This window comes from Camarhynchus parvulus, chromosome 24 (genome assembly GCF_901933205.1).
Source record: "Camarhynchus parvulus chromosome 24, STF_HiC, whole genome shotgun sequence".
In the NCBI taxonomy this organism is placed as follows: Eukaryota; Metazoa; Chordata; class Aves; order Passeriformes; family Thraupidae; genus Camarhynchus; species Camarhynchus parvulus.
The window spans coordinates 2,750,938-2,774,451 of NC_044594.1; the positions used below are offsets into that span (position 1 = coordinate 2,750,938).

General features: G+C 50.2%; 1 protein-coding gene across 2 annotated transcripts; it reads left to right on the plus strand.

Moving 5' to 3' along the window:
- Positions 1 to 1,213: 1,213 nt before the first annotated feature.
- On the plus strand, positions 1,214 to 18,116 carry TBCEL (tubulin folding cofactor E like). Of its 2 annotated transcripts, none has more exons than XM_030964909.1 (8): positions 1,214 to 1,248; positions 5,629 to 5,775; positions 8,034 to 8,173; positions 10,090 to 10,271; positions 11,251 to 11,507; positions 13,053 to 13,179; positions 13,675 to 13,791; positions 17,798 to 18,116. In XM_030964909.1, the coding sequence occupies exons 2-8, from the start codon at positions 5,643 to 5,645 to the stop codon at positions 18,114 to 18,116; spliced, it is 1,275 nt and encodes a 424-aa protein (XP_030820769.1). In that variant the 5' UTR covers positions 1,214 to 1,248; positions 5,629 to 5,642. The 2 variants fall into 2 exon arrangements, with proteins under 2 accessions (XP_030820769.1, XP_030820768.1); XM_030964908.1 differs by having other exon boundaries at positions 1,223 to 1,248; positions 5,626 to 5,775.
- Positions 18,117 to 23,514: the final 5,398 nt, after the last annotated feature.

The following is a 23,514-nucleotide window of genomic DNA, read 5'->3' on the forward strand; positions in this document are numbered from 1 at the left end:
CAGCTCCCTGCCCTTGCCAGGCAGGACAGGCCGTGTGCCAGGCAGTTTCTGCTCCCCATCATGCCAGGATGGAGCTGGGGAGCCAGGCTGGGCGGATTTGTCCTCACTCTCAGCAGGATTTGTCACCCAGAGCAGCCTGGCCTAGTGGAAGGCATCCCTGGCCATCCATGGGATGAGATTTAAGGTCCCTTCCAACCCAAATCAATTCTCTAATCCTGTCCTTGGGCACTGCAGGAATGGAGGTGCCAGCACTGAGAGAACAGGAGAGAAGGGGGGACCTGGTAAGGAGCAGGGGGGGCACTGCCAGCAAAGGGTGCAGCTGCTGCAGGACCAACACAGCCAGTGCTGCTGGGTTTCACATGCTGGCCATGCAGGGGCTACGGCTTGGCAGGTTTTAGGTGATTTTATGTGGCTATGGCTTGGCAGGTTTTAGGTGATTTTATGTACCTGGTTTTAGGTAATTTTATGTATCTGTTGGCAGGTTTTATGTAATTTTATGTATCTTTCCAGCAGGACCCTGGAGGCAAGGGGGTGCCACCCTGAGGGAACTCCTGTGCCCAAAACTGGCCCTGGCCCTGCAGGGATCGTGGCACCAGCTCTGTGTGGCACCACACAATCACAGACTGGGCCAGGGCAAGGACCTCAGGGGGTCACCCGGTCCTCCCTGCTCCAGCAGGGTCATGCCAAGGCACAGGGCTGTGTCCAGGTGGTTTGGGAATCCCTCCATGAGGGTCCCTTGGTCCCTGAATGATAAAGTTCTTCCTCCACTCCAGATGGAACTTTCTGGGCTCAGTCCCTGCCCATCCCCCTTGTGCCATTGCTGGGACTGTGGAGCAGAGCCTGGGCCCTGCTCAGAGCCCTCCCTGCGGGCACTGCCAGACAGAGGTGAGCTCCCTTCTGAGCCCAAATTCCCGGTCAGGGAGGTGCTCCCGTCCCTCCATCTCTGTCACCCTCCCTGCCCCGCTCCGCGATGTCGCTGTCCCCGCCGTGCAGAGGAGCCCACGGCTGTCCCCAGCGCTCCCGAGGCGCCTCCGGGCCCAGCAGAGGGTCGGGATCCCCTCCCTGGGTCGCTGCCATCGCTTTTCCCGTAGCGTCCCAAGGGAACCCTCCTTGGGGACAAGGATGACGTCATCGGCGTCGCCGTCTCCGCGGCAACGGGGGGCGCGCCCCGCCACGTGACCGCGCGCGGCGCCACGTGATGTTTGGAGCTGCTTCCGGGTCGATGCGGGACGCGGCGGCCGGGCCTGGGTGAGCGGGGCTGGGGACAGAGGGACAGCGGGGACGGGACACGGGACAGGGGACAGCGGGGCACCCCCGGCACCGCCTGAGCCGCCCCGGAACACAACGGGCCCGGCCCCGACAGCCGCGCGGTGCGAGAGCGCGGAGGCCGCTGTCAGCCGGGGCCAGCCCCAGGCCGTGTGAGGGGACGGGGACGGTGACAGTGACAGCGACAGCGACAGTCTGAGGGGACGGGGACAGGGACAGGGACAGTGACAGAGGGACAGGCTGTGTGAGGGGACGGGGGCAGCGACAGGGACAGGGACAGGCCGTGTGAGGGGACAGGGAGAGGCACAGGCCGTGTGAGGGGACAGGGAGAGGGACAGGCCGTGTGAGGGATGTGGACAGGAACAGGGACAGGGACAGGGACAGGGACAGGGACAGTGACAGTGACAGGCCGTGTGAGGGGACAGGGACGGTGACAGGGACAGTGATAGGGACAGGCTGTATGAGGGTTAGGGACAGGGACAGCGACAGGCCGTGTGAGGGGACAGGGACGGTGACAGGGACAGGGACAGTGACAGTGACAGGCCGTGTGAGGGCAGGGAGAGCCCTCGGGGTCCCGAGCTGGCAGGGGCAGCTGCGGGTTCATCCTGCCCCAGGCCCAGCAGCAGGGCCGGGGATGTCCCACAGGGAATTGTCACTGCTGCAATGGGACACGGGCACAGCCGGGCCAGCAGCGGGACAAGGGACAGTCCTGGTGTCCCCTGTGTGCTCCTCAGCGCAGTGCTGGGGGCAAACAGCCCTGCTGGGTTTGCTGGGGCACGGGCACAGTGGCCTGGGTGCCTTGTCCTGCTGGCTCCCTGCTGCAATCCCTGGGAAATCCTGCTGGGATCTCCTGCCCACGGCACACAGGGCAGAGCTGCACCATCGTCAAGGCCCCTTCCACCCCAAACCATTGTGTGATTCACTCCTCTGCCTCTGGAGATCATCTCAAAAATAATTTCCCTGAATCATGTCTCGGGAGAAGGACGTTGCAGCTCCTTGCAGGCGGATGTTTGTGCCATTCATCCCTTCCTGAGGCTTTGTTTTGTGTGCACAAACACATCGGGGTGTGTTTGCTGTGTGACTGTTCAGGATGTGCCCCCGAGGCGTTGGAGTGGCACTGGAATTTCATTAGCATGCCATTAATGATGTCATCCTCCTGAAGGGTCTCTGCTTCTCCTGGGAGGCTCAGGGCACAGGGGATGGAAACGTTTTCCATGCTGGTTTCAGTGACATTTGTGGGTGACATTAATTTGTGCTGCATTAAGAGGGAAGGCTTGGGATGAGATTATTTTCAGATATTGAGGATGTTTTGCCTGCTAAGTTTAATCAGGTCCAGCTCTAAAAATATGAAAATAACTGGGATTTGGTGGCTCTGTCACCTCACACATGTCAGCGGGGTGTGAGGCATCACTGTTGGCATCCCCTGCACAGCCAGGCAGCAGGAAGGATGAGCTGATCCCAGTTCTCCCAGTTCCCATGTCCTGTTTAACCCTGGGCAAGCAGCTGTGGGAAAAGCATTTCCATCAGCTGGAAACGTTTTCCATGCTGCTTTCAATGTTTTCTTTTCACCCATCAGCTGGAAATGTTTTCCATGCTGCTTTCAATGTTTTCTTTTCACCCATCAGCTGGAAATGTTTTCCATGCTGCTTTCAGTGTTTTCTTTTCACCCACCAGCTGCAGCAGCACGCACGGTTTCCCTGGAATCAATCTCAAGTCAGGGTCGTGCCCCTCTTCCCAGACCCTTCCCAGTGCTGCTTCCAGCTTGGGAATCCCAGCAGGGGAAGGATGTGGAGCTGCTGGGAGAGTCCAGGGGATCAGAGGGGTGGAACAGCTCTGCTGGGAGGAAATACTGGGAGATTTGGGGTTGTTTACCTGGAGAAGAGAAGCTTTGGGGTGACCTCATTGTCATTTTCCAGTGCTTGCAGGGAGACAGATGGAGAGGGACCTCCCAAGGGCCTGGAGTGACAGGACATGGGGGAATGTCTTCAAAGTGTCAGAGAGTGGCTTTAGGCTGGATTTTGGGGTGAAATCCCTCCCTGTGAGGGTGGGCAGGCCCTGGCACAGGTGCCAGAGCAGCTGTGGCTGCCCCTGGATCCCTGGGAGTGTCCAAGGCCAGGCTGGATGGGGCTTGGAGCAGCCTGGGATGGTGGAAGGTGTTGGAATAGGGGATTGGAACGAGATGATTTTTAAAATCCCTTCCAACCCAAACCTGGGATTCTGGGATTCAGAATTCTGGGATTCTCTGTCCTTCCTCACTGGAGCCACAGCCCTGCAGCAGAGCACTTCAACATAACAACAAAGGCTCTTTGTTGCCACCTCTCAAAGCCCAAGTGCCTCATTTGCACTCTGTGCTGTCATTTAGAAAACCCAGAGTTATTTTGAGCCCTGAATTGTCCCTGGTGCTGTCAGCAGGGCCACACTCAGAAACGTGCACACCTTGCAGGTCACCCTGTGCTGCCCTGGTGCTGCCAGCATTCCCTTGGAACCTGTCACTCCCCCTGCACATCCTGCTGCTCCTCGCTCCCAGGCAATTGTGGGGATTCAGAGAAGCCACAGGAGTGAGAGATGATTACAGGGAATGTGGAATCCCATGGGAGGGGAGCTGGGAAAGGTGACTGCCCACCCCACAACATTTTTGTCATCTCACGGTGGCACTGGTTTTCAAAAGTAGAGCTTGAGGAAGAAAATGTTGGGGGTTCAAAGCTGTTGGATGTAAATGTCAGAAGTTTTTCTTCTCAGTTCTGGATTGCTCTCACACTGGAGCTGAAAACAGCATTTTTTGCCTCTAAGGTGAGTTTCTCCTGTGGAATTTCCAGCTGATGTTTGTTCAGCAGATAAACATGGATGGAAAAGCCACGTGGAGGACAGAGGGCTTTATGCACGTGGGAGTTCCAGAATTTCCAGACCAGGAGTTCTGAATGGGTGTTTGGAAAGCTCTGTCTGTCTGTGGATGGTGCTGAGCTCCCAAACCACTCTGGAACGAGGCCTTTCAGCCTAAACATTGTTCCTGTACCATGTGGAATGGTTTAGCCTAAGACTAAAAGCCTTGTTCCCATCAAACTCCAGTCTGAGGATTTTTTTTTTGATTCTAGATAGAGTAGTGACATGAGTCAAGTTTGAGTTATGAATCAACCAAGCTGTTGAGAGATGAAAATTGTGATTTCTGGGGGATTTTTAAAGACTAATCCTGTAAGTACTATTTGTGACATTTAAACTTTATATATAATATAAAAATGATGACATACTTCAGTCAATTGCTGCTTATTGTACTGAAATCCTTTTGGTTGGTGGGTTTTAGGTAGTCTGGTCATGAAGAAGTGAGGTGGAACTTGTCAAGCAGGTGATTCTCAGCAAAAGGAACCTTAGTGAAATCAGTTTTGTTTAGAATTTTATATCCTTGCCTGTAACAAGTCTAAGGGAAATAGATAGGCAGAAACTTGAATTCAAGATTAGCAACATGGCCCAAGTCTGAGGTTTACAAATGTGATTTTGCAGTAATTAGTGGAAAAGCTGCCCTATGAGTAATTGTGCAGTGTAGGAAACCTGCACTGGTTCCTGCACGTTCAGGATTGTGATGCTGTGTCTGTGATGGGTAGCAGGACTAGGAGACCTCTGGAAACAACAATTCATGAGCCCAGCTCTGCTCCTGTGTTACAAACCCTTCAAATGCACAGGAAAACAGGGCAGAGAGAGGGGCTGAGTCCCACCTGGGCAGGGCAGAGCCCTGGCCTTGGGGGGGTCCTGGTGCCAAAACCACTCCCAGCCGACTCTCAGTATCTCTGCAGGCAGCTCAGCTGCCTGTGATGGGGCCAGGCCTCCTTCCTGTGCTGCTCTGTGCCATGCCCAGATACCAAGGGCACAGTTATTATCTCCCAGATACATTAGGCAGCTGCAGAATGGAATTGGCAGAAATTGCCTTTGGGCCTGGCCAGACGGTGTTTGGTGACACAGCAGAAAGGGGAAGTTGGCAAACAGCTGTTGGAGCGATCTCCTGCTCACAAACAGCTGTTTGCTCCTGGAAAGGTGTTTGGGAGTAGCTGTGGATTTCTCACAGTCCTCGTGGGAGGGGCACAAGGGACAAGTACAGAAGTCACCTTTTGCAGCCTGGAATTGTCCTGGAAGAGCACGTGGGGTAAGGAGGCTTGGCCTGTAATGCTGTGTCTGTACAGCACCAAATCTGACTCTGTTCTTTTCAAGTAATGTTTTACTTTAATCTTGAATTTGAAACAGGACCTGTCAGATGATCTGGAGCTCATAAATAAAACCTCTGACCCATCTGCTTGTTCTCGAGCACCACTATTAGAAATGATTATAACTTGGTGACTGCTCATGTGCTCTATTTTTCTCCTTTTTAACCAGAAGTCCAAGAAGGGAGCATGGACCAGCCCAGTGGAAGGAGTTTCATGCAAGTTCTGTGTGAGAAATACAGCCCTGAGAACTTCCCCTACCGCCGTGGGCCTGGCATGGGGGTGCACGTCCCAGCCACCCCACAGGGCTCACCTATGAAAGGTAAATTCTGATCTTTCTGAGCATCTGGGGGGTGCTGGGAGGAATCAGCTGAAAGAGGAATCACCTTGAATTGCCCATCACAATGTGGTGTTTTACTGGAGAATTGAGAGACTGGACAAAGGGAGAAAGTGACTGAACTGGTTGCTGTAAAAAACCAAATTTCTCTACAACATGACAGAATCAGAATTAGAGAACAGAATAGAATTGTTTGGGTTGGAAGGGACCTTCAGGATCACCAGGTTCCAGCCCTGTGAGGGGAAGATGAACCTAAGGCCTTGTGCAGTCTGTGTTTTGAGGGTTCAGCACTCCGTGGAGCTTTCCTTCAGGCCACTGATCCTATTTTATTATTGGCTGCAGCAACAGGTGTTTTGGCAGAGGTGGCTTAAAAATACATCAAATATCTAAATTTGAGGTTGGCTCCCATGCCACCAGCTTGCTTTGATGCCTGCAGGGACAGGAGGGGACATATTTCAGGCAGAGTGATGAGTTGTTGAATCTCTGCTTTTGTGCCAAGCGCCTCATTTGAACTTGCAGTGTTCTTTGTCATCTTAAGGCACCAAATGCTTTGTGACCTAGTGGAGAATTCCCCTCTCCTGTGCTCCTGACCTTGCTGCCTCCAGGGAATTTAGCCAGATGTGTGTCTGAAGCTCTGTGCTGCTCAGGGATGTCCTTGAGCCTCCCAGACTGCAGAATCTGTGTCACCATCTCCTCTGAACTAGATCCATGTGACACCTTTTAGTTTTCCCTCATGCTCTGATGTTGGTATTTAATTCTTGGTTTGCACAGATGGGTCTGAGATTCACGTTGATCCCATCAGGGCTGCCCCTTCTTTGTGTCACACATCCTGTCCATCATGATCTGTAGGAGTGATCCAAACTTCTATCAGGTCAATTTGTGTCAGAACCAGCCCCAAAGGGGAAAACAGCCATGGAAATCAGCTGGATGAAGTTTCCAATAACTGGGTTTGACAGAGGAGAAAAAAGGGCCTGAGTTCAGCTGAGGATAAAACACTCTGAAAATGAACAAAAATGGCACCATGGAATGTTCATTCAATGCCCTCTCTGCAGGTAAATTTACCTCTCTCCTGCTCACCTGAGCTGTTGAGGTGCTGAAAAGAGGCGACATCTTAAAATGAGACATGACTTACAAATACTGCATTAGTAACTTTCAAAGTGCCACAATATCCTTTAAAGAAACCAGGCTCTTCTGAGCCAAAAAACCTGGAAACCCAGTTGACTCCAGGCAATTGGTTGCTGCTAGAATCCCTTCCTAGAAAACCTGGAAACCCAGTTGACTCCAGGCAATTGGTTGCTGCTAGAATCCCTTCCTAGAAAACTTGGAAACCCAGTTGACTCCAGGTAATTGTTTGCTGCTAGAATCCCTTTCCAGTCGTGCAGCTGTCAAATGTTAAGGAGAAAGGGGGCCACCTATTTAGGAAAAAGCTTGTGGTTAGATTTTAATGGATTTTCCTGCTCCAGGCTGGTGGGAAGGCCATGTTGTACATGGAGGAGTGTAAGACTGTTTGCTTGCCTTGCCTCAACGTGGATTTCTTGTGTGGAAATTGTTTCCTCTTACAAACCCCCAGCTTTTTGCCATGCTTTAGCCTTAGCACAGCAGGCTGTGATTGAGGTCCAAGTCCTTGGTTGATGCTTTGAATACATTCACCTATCTGAGGAGGAGCTGGAACAAAACCAAAGCAGAAATGGAAAGGCAGAGCAGAGACCTGAATTTTTGAATGACTACTGAATGCTCTACATTGAACCTTGAGAAGGGAAAGCTTAGAAAGGAAATGTTTAAATACCTCCTAAGAAATGTTTAAATACCTTCTAAGAAATGTTTAAATACCTCCTGACTGTCACTACGCCCAAGTGGGCTCAGGGCAAGAGGATAAGGGAGTCTGACTGTGCAGCTGGCGCTCCCCTAGTCCTGTGTCCTATCTGCAGCAGCAGCTGCTGGGGAACAGCACAAGTTGTGGCAAGGACTGATAGGAGACGAGCCATAAATGACAAAGACAGGCCTGAAATGCACAGAAATACATGGAAGAACTGAAGAGCCCTGATAGGAGTGGTACTTGATGTTCACAACCAAGGCTTCAGGGCGGCGTCAGCTACAAAATCCGTGTTTAACCTGAAACCGGTGCAAATTCTGACATTACTGGTGGATTTCTCTTGCTGGCTGTAACATCCATGCTTGGGGCTGGGGCCTGTAACTCCAAGGCAGTGCTGAGCAGAGGCAGCTTCTGTTTTTCCCTGTGCCAGACCGCCTGAACCTGCCCAGTGTGCTGGTGCTCAACAGCTGTGGCATCACCTGTGCCGGGGACGAGAACGAGATCGCCGCCTTCTGCGCCCACGTCTTCGAGCTCGACCTCTCTGACAACAAACTGGAAGACTGGCACGAGGTAAAATGGTGATGGGCACCTCACTGGGTGCCTTTCACAGCTATTACTGACTGCAGATGCGTTGCATTGATGAGAGTTCCATTTTGGTGGCTCCTTTCTCATCTCTGAAGGTGATGTTTATTTACTTTGACAGCAGCTGAGCAATACATGTGATGAAATTAATCCAGTGTGGCACTTCACTCCTGTACTTTGTGACTTACAGTCTTGGCCCCTGGGTGAAAAATCTGTATTTTCTTCATCATGCAAAGCACTGGAACTGGCATTTCTAGCACCAAGAAGTTAATGAGCAGTTTAGTTATTAACAGAGTGGCAGTTGATTCCCAGCTTTGCCACTGTGATGGTGGGCAAGGTATTTATTCCCTCTCCACATTTGTTGCCTTATCTGCAGAACAGATTTAATAATATTTACCACAAAGGGTATTTCTGCAGCCTCATTAATTAATGCTAAATGCTGTTGTAAAACCCTTTGAAGTGCTTGGGTGAAATAATGCTCAATAAATGCAATGTAACAGGAGTGAAACAATCTCAATCCATTCAAGTGTCATTAAGTTCCTCACTGGATTATGATGTCCTTTTATGTTAGTGTTTATTGTTGGAAATAACGTGGAAAAAAACCAGGATATCATGGGCTTTTGTGCCATCAGATTGTCATGGCTTTAAGCAGGGAGGGAATGCAGTGTTTGCAGTGTCCCAGCTCAGTGGGGCTGAGCTCATCTCTGGTCATACACTGCTCCCTCCCAGGCTGCACATCTCACACCCTGCTCTGTGTTCAGGCTGCCCTGGAACTGAAAGGCTTCTGTGTGTGCTGGCCCCTTCCTCTGAGACAGGATTCAGTTTTCACAGCCCATCCACACCAGATAAATATCTCCCCACCCCTAAAACCTGCCCGTGCTGGGGATTCCAGATCCCTGGGTAGCCTGTTCCCATGCTTAGCTAATAACCTCATAGGCTAAACTGTGTAATTTAAGTCTCCTGTGCTGCAATTTCAGCCAATTTCTGCCTGCCCTGGTCTCAGCAGGCAGGAGGAGCATCATCACTGTTCTTATACAACAGCTTTTTATACCCACTAAGAACTTAAATGCCTCCTTTCCTTATTTTAGTATAATACTGAAAAAAAAAACCCCTTCTTCCAATCATCCATCATAAGCCATTTTTTTGAACATCCTGTGGTTTTGGTGGACTGATGTCATCCAATTTGCCTTCTTAATTCCTGAGGTGCAGCACCCAAACCACGACATCACCCGAAGGAGGCGTGGAGTGAGGCACACTCATTACACACCTGAGTTCATGAGAAAATCCCCCTTTGCCAGCAACTGGGCCATTTATTGACCTCTGTGTGCCATGGTCTGCCCACCTCTGCCCATCTCAAATCTTTGTGGAGCTTTGTGGAGATTTCCAGCCAGCTGTTCTGACTCACAATTATTTTCTGCATTGATTCCTGCTGGTGTTGGAAGCTTCTTCCCACTCAGTTCCCCAGTCAAGGAGGGAATTGGGGATTGGCTGAGCTCTGTGGGGAGCTGGAAAGGTTCTCAGTGTTATCCATGGAGGCAGGAGAAGTGTTCAAGGCCCCCTGTGAGCAAGGGCTGGCTCCAGGAACGTGCAGCTGCTCAGCCTTGGGCTTGAGGTGGATTTATGACCTCTCCCAAGGGACTGCCTTTCTCTTATCAAGCTGCTCCTAGAGTGTAATTAAATGAACTCTTGAGGAGAATGAGCAATTAACCAATCCATCTAGATCAGGAATGGCTGGAGTATGAATTACAGGTAGATATCCCTATGTTTTCCCCCATATCATTGCTTTGTGATGATTCCACAGGGCCCCTTTGAGGAGGTGGGATATTCTTGCCAGAGGTCTGATTACTGCCTGATACACATTTCTTTCTTTCTGTTTTTTTTTTTTTTCTTCCCTCCCCACTTAGGTCAGTAAAATTGTGTCCAACGTCCCCCACTTGGAGTTTCTAAACCTGAGTTCCAACCCTCTCAGTTTGTCCGTTTTAGAGAGAAGTTGCGCTGGGTCTTTCGCTGGCGTCCGCAAACTTGTGCTCAACAACAGCAAAGCTTCCTGGGAAACAGTGCACACCATCCTGCAGGAATTACCTGAGTAAGCCTGGCAATCTGGGGGCTCACTGCACTCTGGTCAAGGCTGGGTTATGGGGTCATGTGGTGAGGGCTGAGGGGGCTGTGAGGATAAAACATCAGGAGAGAAAAAGGGATGTTTTCCTTTGGGAGTTTGGGATCTCCAGCTGAGCACTTTACATTGTCCCAAAATCCAAACTTGGGTGGTGCTGCAAAGCCCAGGCCTTCTCCTCCTCCAAACCTAAATACCAGAGATGGATAATCAGCCCAAAAATGTAGGAGGGTCACACTTCCCTCTGAGTCACTGTGCAGTGAATGGTGCAGGACATACCTGTTAAATGGGAGGTACTCTGAGGGTCTGGCCACTTGTCAAGGAATATTTCATCCTGCTTTTCTGTGCTAAAGTGTTGGTTTCTGTGGTTTGGTCACAGGCCACCTTGGCATTCTGCTCCCGTGGATGTCCTCAGTGGCTTTGTTTTGATGACAGATCCCTCTCTGTGTGGCTTTGTGAGCAGAGATGATAAAAACAGAATGTCCTGCATGGCCAACCTACACTTCTCTGGGATTGTGAGAGTTCAGTTGTCTGAAAGCTGAGTGGGACCAGTTCTTTCTTCAATGGGATCTGTTCTTTCTTTAATGGGAATCTTTGGCAGTGATGTGGGGGAAAAAATCATCATCAGTGTTGTATCAAAATCCCATTTTAAATTAAGCTGAGAGCACTGAGAGCAGGTCCCAGCCACTGTTGGAGCTGGGTTGGTGGCTTGTTGGGCACAGAAGCAGAAGACAACCCCAACCAATCTGTTACACAATACTGGGAGAGACTCGGGGAGCATTTAAAGGGTTTTTTTAATCTCTGAAAATATAGATGGGAGCAGGGATGTAGTTGAAACACTCCTTGTGGAGTGCTCAAAGGCCTTCTCTGCAGTGAGGTTCTCAGAGCTATTACAGAAAGTTGTGTTCAAATCCCATAAAATTGATGATGTGATCCTTTCTGCCCTGTGCAGCTTGGAGGAGCTCTTCCTGTGCCTTAATGACTACGAAACAGTGTCTTGTTCTCCAGTTTGCTGTCAGTCTCTCAAACTACTCCACATAACTGACAACAACCTTCAAGACTGGACTGAAATTCGAAAGTTGGGAATTATGTTTCCATCACTGGACACACTTATCCTGGCTAACAACAACCTCACCACCATTGAAGAGTCAGAAGATTCCCTGGCAAGGCTCTTCCCCAACCTAAGATCCATCAACTTGCACAAGTCAGGTGAGAGCCTGGAAGCTGGGATGGGTTTGGTTGGTTCATCAGAGTCTCTCCTCTGTATGAAAAGCAATGGACTTGCCCATCTGTGGGATTTTCCTGCTGCTTTGGGCACTCAGTCATTATCAAAGGATGAGTCAGAGCAGTGTGGACCAGTTAATCCAAATGAGCTGGAAAGGTTTTTTATGTTGGTAGTTTCCCTCTGTTTCCCATCCCTGCCTCAGGTTCCCTGGCTGGGGAAGGATAAATAAATGTCTGGCAGTGGAGGGGATGAAAGAATCCCATTTTCCCTTTATTCCCTGTTTTATCTCAGGTAAAATGGGGGCATGTGCAGGTATGCAGTGTGGATCAGGCATCCCCCAGCAGAATCTGTGCTCAGTCGTTCCAGCCTCACAAGTGATGCTGGCAGCTGCTTTTACACTCCAGCCCCAGAGAATTTTCAGCCAACGCTCCAGAAAGAGAATGAGCAGTTGGAATATTGGGAAGAGCACCCTGTGCTGGGAGAGAAGGAGCTGCAGGGCAGCTCGTGGGGGCTGTGATGTGTTTGTGGATGACACATACACCAGAAATTCATCTGCAGGAGTGCTTCATGCACCAGCAGCTTTTGTTCTTTACAGCTTTATATGCTGTGCAAGTGCTGCTGAAGTGTCAGGCAGGTTGAAGGGACTTTATTAACATGCCCTACAATGTAAGCATCAAGGAATCCCTGTAATAAAAGCTTAACTAGAGGAGGAAAAGCCTGTTAAGCTGCATTTGAAAGCACTGTCTCACCGAGGAACACGTGCTCTTCTGGTAAGTAGTTTTGCAGTTTTGATGCCAGGTGCTTAAGAAGTGTGGGCTCTGCGTTGCATTTTGATGTTTTGGGAGCTGAAAGTCAAACAGGAATCCCAAGGAGGTTGTTAAAACTTTTTGGGGGTTTTAGAGAAAGCTGCTGCACTCTGAAGTTCTGGCAGGCGTGGACTCTGAGATGAGTTGTTATCTTACCACACAATCATGGCTCTGCTGTGCTCAATCCTCAGCTTTGTTTTATTTTGCCGTCCCTGCTTGCTTTGTTATCCCAAATGTCAGGTCCTGAGGGGGCTGAAAACGAGTTAAACCTTTTTCATTAAAGGCTGGATGGCTTCTGGGGCTGTTTCACCATTGGGTTATGAGCAGAAATGGGACCCAGGGTGGTTGTGTATGTGAGGTAAAGCCATTTGATGGCTGTTTAGTGATGCCTGGAATGAAAGAAGTGCTGGTGACTTTACCACACTGAAGGCAGCATCCCTTTATAGACACATCAGTGATGCTGGTCAGCCCCAGCAGTGAGGCCAAAGGCTGAGTGGTCCATAAAAAAGCCATGGAGAGCATCCTTATACACTTGGAAACAACACAAGAGAATTTCAGCTCCTCTGTCTTGTTTCTAGCAGCACATGGTGAGCAAAAAGCCAACTTCTCAAAGGAGCAGCAGTGACACTCTCCTGTCACATATGTTCTTTGGCTGTGTCTGATTATCTTGGATCCATGATGTGTTTTCTGTGTTTGTTAACACAAATCTTTCCTCCTGAGCAGGTCTGCATTGCTGGGAAGACATTGACAAGTTAAATTCTTTCCCGAAGCTCGAGGAAGTGAAATTGCTGGGAATTCCTCTGCTGCAGTCTTACACCACCGAGGAACGCAGGAAGCTGCTAATAGCCAGGTCTGTTGGTTTGTTCTGCTCAGCAGAAGCATGACAAGGCAAGGAGGGGTGGGAGAAGGTGATCAGAGGAAGAGGCTGGCAGGAGATGAAGTTCTGTGTGAAGGCAGAAAGATTGGAGCTTGATTTGTTGGGTGGGAACAGCTCATCGGAGGAAGAGGTTGGTAGGAGATGGAGTTCTGTGTGAATGCAGGGAGATTGGAGCTTCTTTTGTGGAAAAATCAGAGAAGTGAAGATCTTAAATCTGACTGCTCTGCTTCTCAGGGGATTTTGTGATGCTCCTACAAATCTGTGCACATGTGGTGAAATGAAAATGCCTAATTTTGGATGTTCTTGAGAAATTACATGGAACATTCCCACTCTCTCAAAGGGATTAAGACCTGAGCTTCCTGGCAGGAATTCCCATGGTGTTAAAGGCGCTTTGATGTGCCAGCCTTGTTGTTGAGCCTGTCTGGGCTCCCCTCCTGGCTGACTGTGGCTCTTGGTGTGTGCCTACAGGTTGCCATCCATCACCAAGCTCAATGGCAGCATCGTGGCCGACGGCGAGCGCGAGGACTCGGAGCGCTTCTTCATCCGCTATTACATGGAGTTCCCCGAGGAGGAGGTCCCCTTCAGGTAGGAATTCTCTGGCCTAAAGTGGACAGCAGGGACTGGCCAGGTGATGGGAAATATGTGCCAGCTGTTCCATCCCTCACCTTCCTCCAGCCTTGGCTCCTTCAGTCTGTTTGGGCTGAAATTGTTGTATTCGTGTTGTCTGATGATTTGTGGGGTCACTCCTGAGTCAGATTTGGTCTTAAAAGTGTGTCAAGTGCCATTAAACAACAGGGCTGTTCAGGACATGACCTTCACTGTTTCCTGGCCTCTCCCACAGCTCCCTTCATAATCCACCTGTGTTTGGGAGTGCCCAAAGCCAGGGCACATCGTGCTCTCCACTGCCAGGCCAGGGCATCTAATCCTCGGGACCATCTGGTGTGTGGAATGTGCCTGGCAATGGGAAGCTGTCCCCTCACTTTCAGGCCTGCAAATCACAAGTCTGATGGGTTTTCTTTGCCAAAAAAGTACATCCAATGATCTGCTCATCTTGGTAAACTAATGAACTTGGACAGATGCTGTTCAGTCTGTATCTTTTCTGTGCCAGCATCCACTTACTGCATCTAATGGGCTGAGGAGGGATCATGGAGCATCAGGCCACTGCCTTTACCTGCCCTCTGCCCTAAACCCTCACATGCTTTTGGACAGCAAGGCTTTATTGCCTTATTTCAGTAAAAAAAAGGACTTTTTTTACTGAAAAAAGGTAGGACAGGAGTGTGTGTGACTCTGAGGGCACAGGCAGAGGTGGGGACATACTGAAGGTCACAGGTCTGGCCTGGCATGGATGACAGAGGTGCAAATGGCATCTGCTCAGTGTTTTCCTCTGCTTAACTCTCAGCTGAAATGCCTCTTGTTTTTCTAAAGCACTGGATATGTGACTTGCCAGTCCAGTAAGGGGGTGGGAAGGCTGGAATGGGGAAGGAGGGCATGGCATTTCGTGTGAATATTAATAGGGTCAGTGATTATAATATTTGTTAAGAGCATGCTGGGGTCAGTTCAGAGGCAGAGGGCACTCATGCAGTCAGGGAGACAAGACAGCTGGTCCTTTTTCTGAGGACAAGTCCTGACTTGTAATTTTGGAGGGCCTTGAAGCATAAAAATTGAAGGAAATATTGGAAGGGATAACAGCAGAGACAGAGAATGCAGGATGAGAGGAAAGGGAAGGGGAGACTGGGACTCATGGTGCTGCTCCCAAAAGGGATTAATTTCCATAACATTTCATATTTCTTGTGTTTGGTGGTGACAGAATGTCAGTGATCCATATATTGATGGGAAGGACACAGTGGGGTACAGCTTTAGGCACTCCTGCTGCCTAGGACATGGGTTTTGGGAGCAGGCTGTGTGTTACACATCACCACACACCACTGGGGTTGGTTTGCAGGTGGGATCTCATGTAAAAGATGACTGACATCTCACCCATCCTAGAAAACCAGGCTAATTTTGACCAACATGCCAGCTTTCTGCTAGAAAAATTACCTCCCCCTCAGATTTCTTAGCCTTTAAACACTGGTGCTGCCTTTTTCATGGTCAATGGCCTCTTTGTCCAAATCCCTTCATCTGTGCAGCGTTTCCAAGAGACTTCTGCAGTGCCAGAGAGGGTTGTTGTGTCCTGGAGGGGTTGGGGGCCACTGCAGACTCTTTTCTAGTGTGGCTGCAGATGGCTGAGAGTGTCCCCAGTGCTGGGTTTCAGTTCCTGGACCCACAACCAGCAGCCCTTGTCCAAAGGCAGAGCTGGCATTTCTTGCAGAGGGATTTTGTGTCTGTTTGTTGCTAAAGCTTCCCCTTCCTCGCTCCCAAATCTGGTGTGGGGTGGCTCCAAAAGTGGTTTGCAATTAGAAACGAATCAGGACACACATGTTGTGGCTGGGGTCTGACATCTGCATTGCAGTGCTGCCTCGAGCAGAGGGAGGACAACTTGAGCAGGGAAAACTCGCCAGTGGGAGCAGCCCCCCTCCAGACTGGCAAGGTGCAGCCTGTGATAAGCTCTGTCACCAGAACCCCCCTGCTTGCTGCATTGCTGTCTGCAGCTGGAAGGGATCAGGCAGGCAGGGAAATGGAAGGAACAATTTATCTCTGTGGATGTGGTGGTTACAGGGTGCACAATCCAATATTGGCTGTCTTGTGGAGTGACGTCCTCGTGTCTGGGGGGTTTTAATGAGCCCTCAGCTTGTCTGCTCCACTGTTTATCTGCACAGTGTCACAGACACTTACAGCCAGGCTCAGGTCTTCAGCAGCCTCAGCGACTGCCAGGCTGCAAGGGGTGATTAGAAAAGTCTCCAGGGTGTCTATTATTGGGGTCCAAAACATCCATGTACCGGTCTGCCTTGGTGCTGATTGATTTGAGGGCAGCCACTCACTCACACTCCCCACTTTCTTTGCAGCTCACATACAAAGGAGGAGGGTGCAAAGCTCATTCTGCCCTTCCTCAACACAAGAAAATTTCAGGCAGCATTGCTTGACCACCACATATTTACAGCATGTATTTGGATAATCATGGCTCTCTCATGGTGGTTCTCTCTCTGAGCTTGTCTGAAATTTGTCCCCCTCTTAATCCTCTCCCCATCACCAGCCCAGTTCATTCTTAGTGCATAAATCATGACAGTAATTGTGGCTGGCCCAGAAGTTGTTGCTGGTCTGCAGCAGCAGAGATGCTGAGAGTTAAAGGATGTCCCAAAGGGGGCTGAGGGGTTGGAGCAGCAGGAGGTGGATTCCTCTCTCCCTCTTTCCCATCGGATGCTGCTGCTGGTGAATCCTTCCAGAGAAGGAGAAGCCCTCCCCACTGCTGCCACGTTGGCTGGTGTTTGCTCTGCCTGCAGGTGGGTTAAACGTGGGGACTGTTGTTTTCTCTCAGCACTAATGGCTTTCCCAGATAAATGGGGCTGCTCCCACCACCCTGCCTGTGACAGCAGGGCACCCTCCTGCCTTTGGACGTGGGACTGGGGAAATCCTAGTGCCTTGCGGCCCTTACCTCAGTGCCCAGCACACAGAGGGGCTGCTGTTCTCCAGGAACATTCCTGCCTCCAGCAGGGCTCCCTGGGGTCAGCAGCCTGCCAGATCCCATGGCCGCCCCGGGGCTGTGACACCGCGCCCATCGCATTCAGCTCCGCCTGGGATCGGGAGCACAAAGCTCCTTCTGTGCCGGGGCTCTGAAACGTTACCTGTCCTCAGCAGCTCTCAGCCTTTGTCATCCCAATCCCATTGTGTTTTGTGCTGCCATTCCTCCTCTTTCCCAGCCAGGCAGGGAGATCCAGCCTGGCCTGATGGGAGCGATAGCAGGGGGGTGTGGGTGACACAGACTTTCCATTGCAGGGACCTTGGGAAGAGCACTCAGAGAACTTGGCTGCAAGGACAAGGTGACAGTGGAGTGTGTGCCTCTGCTAGTAAAGTTCCCATCTTGTTTTAGAGCAGGTGTGAAGGATCAGCTGGCAAGAAGTGCCCTGTTTGTTATCAGCTCTCAAACTGTGCAGCAGCTCACCTTGTTTTGGTGATCTTGATGATCCTGTGCTCAGTGGAGTGTAACATTTGGGACCTAGCTGGCCTTTTGGAAAACAGCAGGAATGTCTGATGATCAGTTAAGTCGTGAGGCCACAGATACTGGGAATCTAAACTGAAGGCTGTGTCCTTTTTGTGAGCACTGCCTTGGTTCTGGCACTCTTCAGTGAAGTGTTTTCACTGCAGCAGGAGGTGTAGAGTTGTGAGCACGACGTCCTCTCTTTCTTCCAAATCCCACTGCAGCCACGGCTGGGATTTCTGAAACTGTAGGAGCCCAAACTGTGTTGTTAGGAAGTTGTTTTGACACCAGTCAACTTGAACACCTCAGGCTGGTGGTAATTTCACCTTCCTCAGCAAGACACTTCTCCCCAGTGGGACACTGAGCTCACATCAGTGCCATGGTACAGCCTGGGGACTGTGGGACAGTGACTGGAGTGCTTGGGCTTTCTGGGGCTTTCAGCTGGAATCAGTGTCAATGTTTTCTCATGGGAGATGTGCACTGGCTGTACCATAACTCAGGACCTGTTGAATTTTCCAGGTATCACGAGCTGGTCACCAAGTACGGGAAGCTGGAGCCCTTGGCAGTGGTGGATCTGCGGCCTCAGAGCAGCGCCAAGGTGGAGGTTCACTTCCAGGACAAGGTGGAGGAGATGTCCATCCGCCTCGACCAGACTGTGGCAGAGCTGAAGAAGCACTTAAAAACTGTGGTGCAGCTGTCAACAAGCAACATGCTGCTCTTCTACTTGGACCAGGAAGCTCCTTTTGGTCCCGAGGAGATGAAATACAGCTCGCGGGCGCTGCATTCCTACGGCATCCGGGATGGGGATAAAATTTACGTGGAGCCCAGAATGAAATAGCCTTTTTGCCCACACCCACACGCCCCCACACACCCACACACATGCATTGAGGAGTTTGTTGCAAGGTTTTTATTTCGGTTGGTTGGTTGAGGTTTGGTTGTGTTTCTGTAGCAGGTAATTTCTTAGCCCGGAGGAAGTGCCCTGATGTGAGAACCATGCCCACCATCCACTGCAGGTGACCTTGAGGTGACAGTTGACTTCAGGACGTGTGTTTCAGTGTGGGCAATACCTTGATGTTTCCTTTGATGCTCCGGTATACTCGTGATTTGGCATGAATGGTCAGTTGTTCAAGCTAAACAATGCCAGGGTCCATAAGGGAGGAGACAGCTCGGTGCAGAATTTGACCTGTTGTTTTCTTTTCCTGAATTTTTTGGTGTTTTGCTCCACCAGATCTCCCTTTGGCCTAGCTATCCAACTGTGGCTCGAGCTTGCTGTAGTATTTTCTTGCAGCTTGGTGCTGTCTCAACCTTTTGTTGTGCTCGAGTTCACAGGAAAGATCTCCATCAGTATTCTGCTTGATTCAGAGCTCAGGTACTTTAGTGCATCCACTTCACTCCACTGGTTTGCTTTCTGTGAGTGCACAACGTGGGGGAAAGAAAAAGAACTTCCCAGAAAGAAACTTTCTTTTCAAACTGCACGCTCTATATCCACCTGATTTTGGGGGAAAAAAAGAGGTTTTGGCTGCTGTACTTATCTCACATGGTGCCTGCAGCCTGTGGGGATAAAGGATGTGTTGGAAAGTGAATTTTGGGAGGTGGTGGATGAGCGCTGCATTGGAAGGGCTTTTAGAACAACAGGCCAACAAGGGGTTAAAGAGCAGCTTCCCCTGTTGCCCATCCTGATGCTGAAGAGATCCTCCGTGCACTTCACCTTGTACCAGTGGGTGCTGCAAGTGGAATGGCTAAAATCCCTCTCCTGGGAGAGAGGAAGAGTCAAGTTGAAGTTTGTGTTTGTTGCTGTTGCACCAGTTCAAACCTAGCACTTTGCCCGGGGCCCCTGGCCGGGGGTCCCTGCGTAGGGTCCGGACTCGGAGGAGGTGTTGGCTTGGATCAGCCTCTGGAGGTGGAGGAACAAAGCAGCTGGACCCACGTTGGGTGTTCAGCAGGGTTCATTCCAACAAAGCAGCTGGACCCATGTTGGATGTTCAGCTGGACCCACGTTGGGTGTTCAGTTGGACTTAACGTTGGGTGTTCAGCAGTTTTCACTCCAACAAAGCAGCTGAACCCACGTTGGGTGTTCAGCAGGACCCACATTGGATGCTCAGCAGGGTTCACTGAACAAAGCAGCTGGACCCACGTTGGGTGTTCAGCAGGACCCACGTTGGGTGTTCAGCAGGGTTCACTCGACACTGGGTGCTCAGCTGGACCCACGTTGGGTGCTCAGCAGGTTTCACTCAAAGAAAGAGTTGGACCCACGTTGGGTGCTCAGCAGGACCCACGCTGGATTCTCAGCAGGTTTCTCTCCCTCTCTCTCTCTCAGCTTCCCCCACGCGCCCCTCGCAGGCATCGCGTGCTGCTGCTTCACGTAGTCCCTGTTTTCTACTGCAGAGCAGATCCCCCTGCCTGGTCCGTGAAATCCTCCTTCCTTTCTCTCTCCCTTGTTTCGCTTTCCTGTGTCTTCCCCGCTCCAAGATGAAGACTTTCCCGATTTCCTGGTTACAAGCAGCTGCTCAGCAGTTTTTGGAGCTGTGCAGCGAGGGCTCTAGTTACACATGAACTCCTGACCTTCATTTTGAAATGCTCCCTTTATCCCCACGTGCACTTTCTTTCCCAGGATGCTTTTTCCCACATCACTGAGCTCCTTTGGTATTCTTGGAGTTGTGTATTTCTCTTCACATTTTACCTGGATTGTGGGGTGGGATCATTGGGGAGGGGACTAAGTATTTAATTATCTCATAGTCTTCAGGTTTAGGATTTGGGGATTGTTCAGAGGGGATTAGTTCCTTATCCAAAGCAAGGGTTAAAATGGGAGGATTTAAAACAAGTTACTAATTTGTGCCTCATCCCCCTGCCAAAAATAGCAATTTCTTGGCCCCGTTGAGATGAGCAATAGGGAAGGAAGTGAGATTTTCCACAGGTAACATAGATTTTCCATAGATCTGTGTACCTGTAAACTAAACAGCAGGGAGATAGTGGCAGTATAACATAAAATGATGCTTTTATAAGCTAGAGCTTTACTGAAGATGTATTTTCCATTTGGGCAGCGAAAATAATTTGCTGCCTGATAGCAGAACCCTTAAGCCAACACTTCTGTATGATATATACATACCTACCAATAGGAAAAGTTGTGGTTAATAAGATATTTTGTTATAAAGCAAAGTTTTATGAAGATATGGTTGTTTAATATTAGAAACCTATTTCAGCCCTTGACCTTCAGTGTGAGTAGGAGATCCCTGAGTGGCTGCAGAGTCCGAGGCAAGCGACCTATGGGGATGCAAAAGTATCTCTGACCCAATTCTCCAGAGCAGTAATTGCCTCTGTGGGTGTATTTATGGCATTGTACCTGCTATTAGTGAGATGCTGTAACTCTTGACCAACTTCCTCAGCACAATTAAGAGTCTGGGTTTCAGAGAAGGGAATAAACAAAGGCCATTAAAGAGTGGAATGGGATGATAAAGAAGGGCCAAGTATGTGCTTTTAAGTTTGTTTGCCCACTAAAAATTGGGCTGTCCATGCAGGGATTGGTGCTCAGAACTGGAAGTAAATCGTGCTTTTATTTGTGACAGACCTGGTGGGAAGATGGAAAAAGAGAGCACAGAACATTAACAGGTGCTGGGGATTTGGTGCTGACACCCAGACCTGCTCCCCTGGTCCCTTCAGGTATGAAATCACCACCCTGCCACTTCTCCAGGGGAAGGTTTTTCTCAAGGCACTCATCTTTGTGCAGGTAGTGGAGCAGTCGTGGGGTAGAAACCAAAAGGCTTGGTTGGCTTCCCATGGAGAAGGACTCACCCCAAAACTAGAGAGAGTTTGTGTGGGACCAAACAGCACACAAGGAAGTGGCAAAATAGCCCAAATCATTGTACCTCGTGGGGAAGGGTCCTGTGTGTGTGCCACCCAACAGGGGACCCTGTCTTGGGGAGAGAGGAGGAGGTTTGGGTGCTGAGTGAGGGTGCAGATGTGGCAGGAGGTTTGATTTAAACCTCTGCCATGTCAGGAGGGGCCGTGTCCAGGCATTGCCAGCCTGTGTGCCCTCTTCACCTAAAGGTCCCTGGGTCTGTCACATCTGCTTGAGAAAACAAAATAGATGTGTGAGCTTCCCTGGCTTGTGTCTCCTTCTACCTGAGGGCTGCTTTTGTTGTGTTGCTCCTGCATCAAAGTCTGCCATGGGCAGCCTGCACAGCAGGCAGAGCACCTGCTCCACGAGGACTGGGGTGACAGCTGAATACCAAAGTGTCCCACGGCTCTGTGTGCTCAGCTTGAGGCTGTGCTGTGTGGTTTTGGAGATGTTCCTGTTCAATATCCATATTTTTGGCCAGATGTTCCAGGCAGATCGCTGTTGTGAACATGCACGGGGTGCTGGCTGTCCTCTGCTTGCTGGCTGGGATTTGTAACCTCGTTTTTTTGGGAGCTGCAGGCATGCTGGTGGCAGGTGTGACCCGTGGGGTGGCTCGGGGGACATGGCTCTCCCTGTGCCCTCTCCTGCTCGGGTCTGGAATCCAGTGGAGGTGCCACAGCTCTGCCTCCTCTCTTGTCAGTGAGATTCTGTGCAAGATTTGAGGATGCAAACGAGGTGTTTAAAGCAGCCCAGAGGCAAAAATCTGTATTCCTGGCAGCTGTGCCTCCCTGGTTTGGATGTGGCACTTTTGTAGCAGCAGAGAGACGCCTCCCCCAGAGCAACCTCAGAGGGGCTTCAGCCACCTCGGGCCTTTCCCTCTGTGATTGCTTTTCTGCAGTTCCTGGAAACGTCAAATATAATTTAAACATGAAGATCTGTTCTTGCTCCCTGTTAATGTTGCATCCATATGTAATTTCAAAGAAGAACTGTAAGTCCATCTGGTTTTTTATTCTGGTTTCTCTCCCAGGGGATACACCTCCCGCTCCCACAATTTGCCTTTGGTTTGCTTGCAGACTTCGTGGTGGAATTCACGCCAAAATAGGTCATTGGTTTGGATCAGTTCAATAAACTTATGTAAGTTTTTACACTAAAACTCCCAGTGTCCCGAGCTTTGCACTTTTGTGTCCCCTGAAGCAAAAAATGTTCCCTGTTGTCACCCCAAAGGTGTGAGTGAAAACTGCCAGGATTTTTTTTTGTCCTGCTGATGGTTTTGTTGTGTGTCTATGAGCTTGGGCACAGCCACCTCACCTGTGCAAGGAGAGAAGTCCCTTGCAGGAGAGCTGGAAGATCTGTTCCTCCTCTGGGCTGTATTTCCCCATGACTGGAACTCATCCCCACTTCCAGGTGGGGAGTGAAGCTCAAGCTCTCTCTCTCTCCTCAGAGGGACTGGCCTTGGGGTTAAAACAAATTTCACCTTCATGGCCTGCACCAAATGACCCTGGGGGAGGCCAGGAGGAGAGGGATGCTCCTCTGGATGGGAAAGAGCTCCTGGGCAAATCCATTTCCAGAGCATCTTCCATGGGCTGTGCCAGGTGCTTGGGATGGGAATGAGACAAGGCCCTGCCTGGGGCTGCTGTGCCAAGGTCAAGCAGGCACAGAAGCCCTGGTGGCATCTTTGAATCTTGTTTTTCCTCGAGGTAAGGCATGGGAGGAAGTTTTCTCCTAGAAGAATTAGGAGAAGAAGAAGTGTTTGGTTGTTCAGCTGCGATGTATTCAGCGCTGCATGATGGGAACATCCCTGCCAAAAGAAGAGAGGCTGGAAGACAAAATCTTCCCCAAAGAGTCAGTGAGACCTAATCAAACTTCATCAGTGTTCACTTGCCCAGACAAACAGGACCAGAATATTAAACTGACAAAGGAGCAGAGGGAAACCTAATTTCACCAGTTTTCTCTGTGTTACAAAACAGAATGAGCGGAGTCAATTGATTTTCCTGGAGCTGGTTGTGTTTAAAATGTATGGGAGGGAAGGGAAGAGCCAGGATACAGGCTGGCAGTAATCTGCCCCTGGAATATCAGTCAGTGCTGATATCCCCCTGCCCTCCTAAAATAGCTGTTGGCTTAGAAAAGGGTAAAAATAAATTTAGAAATGAAAGATTCCTGCTAGCAAGGCCATGCTTGGAGGATGGAGGGAAAGCAGATTTGGGATTTGCTGTGGAGGCAGCGAGCTGCCTGCTGCCCTGATGTGCTAGGAGAGGTAAGAGACAGCTTTTTTGGGGAAAACTTGCTAAACACACTGCCAGAAGCACCCAGGGGAAAAAAATCTGGGCTTCTTGTTGGGCTGCTGGCATTCCTGTCTCCTCTCTGTTCCTCACAAATAGTGGGGAGGACAAGAGGAATTAAG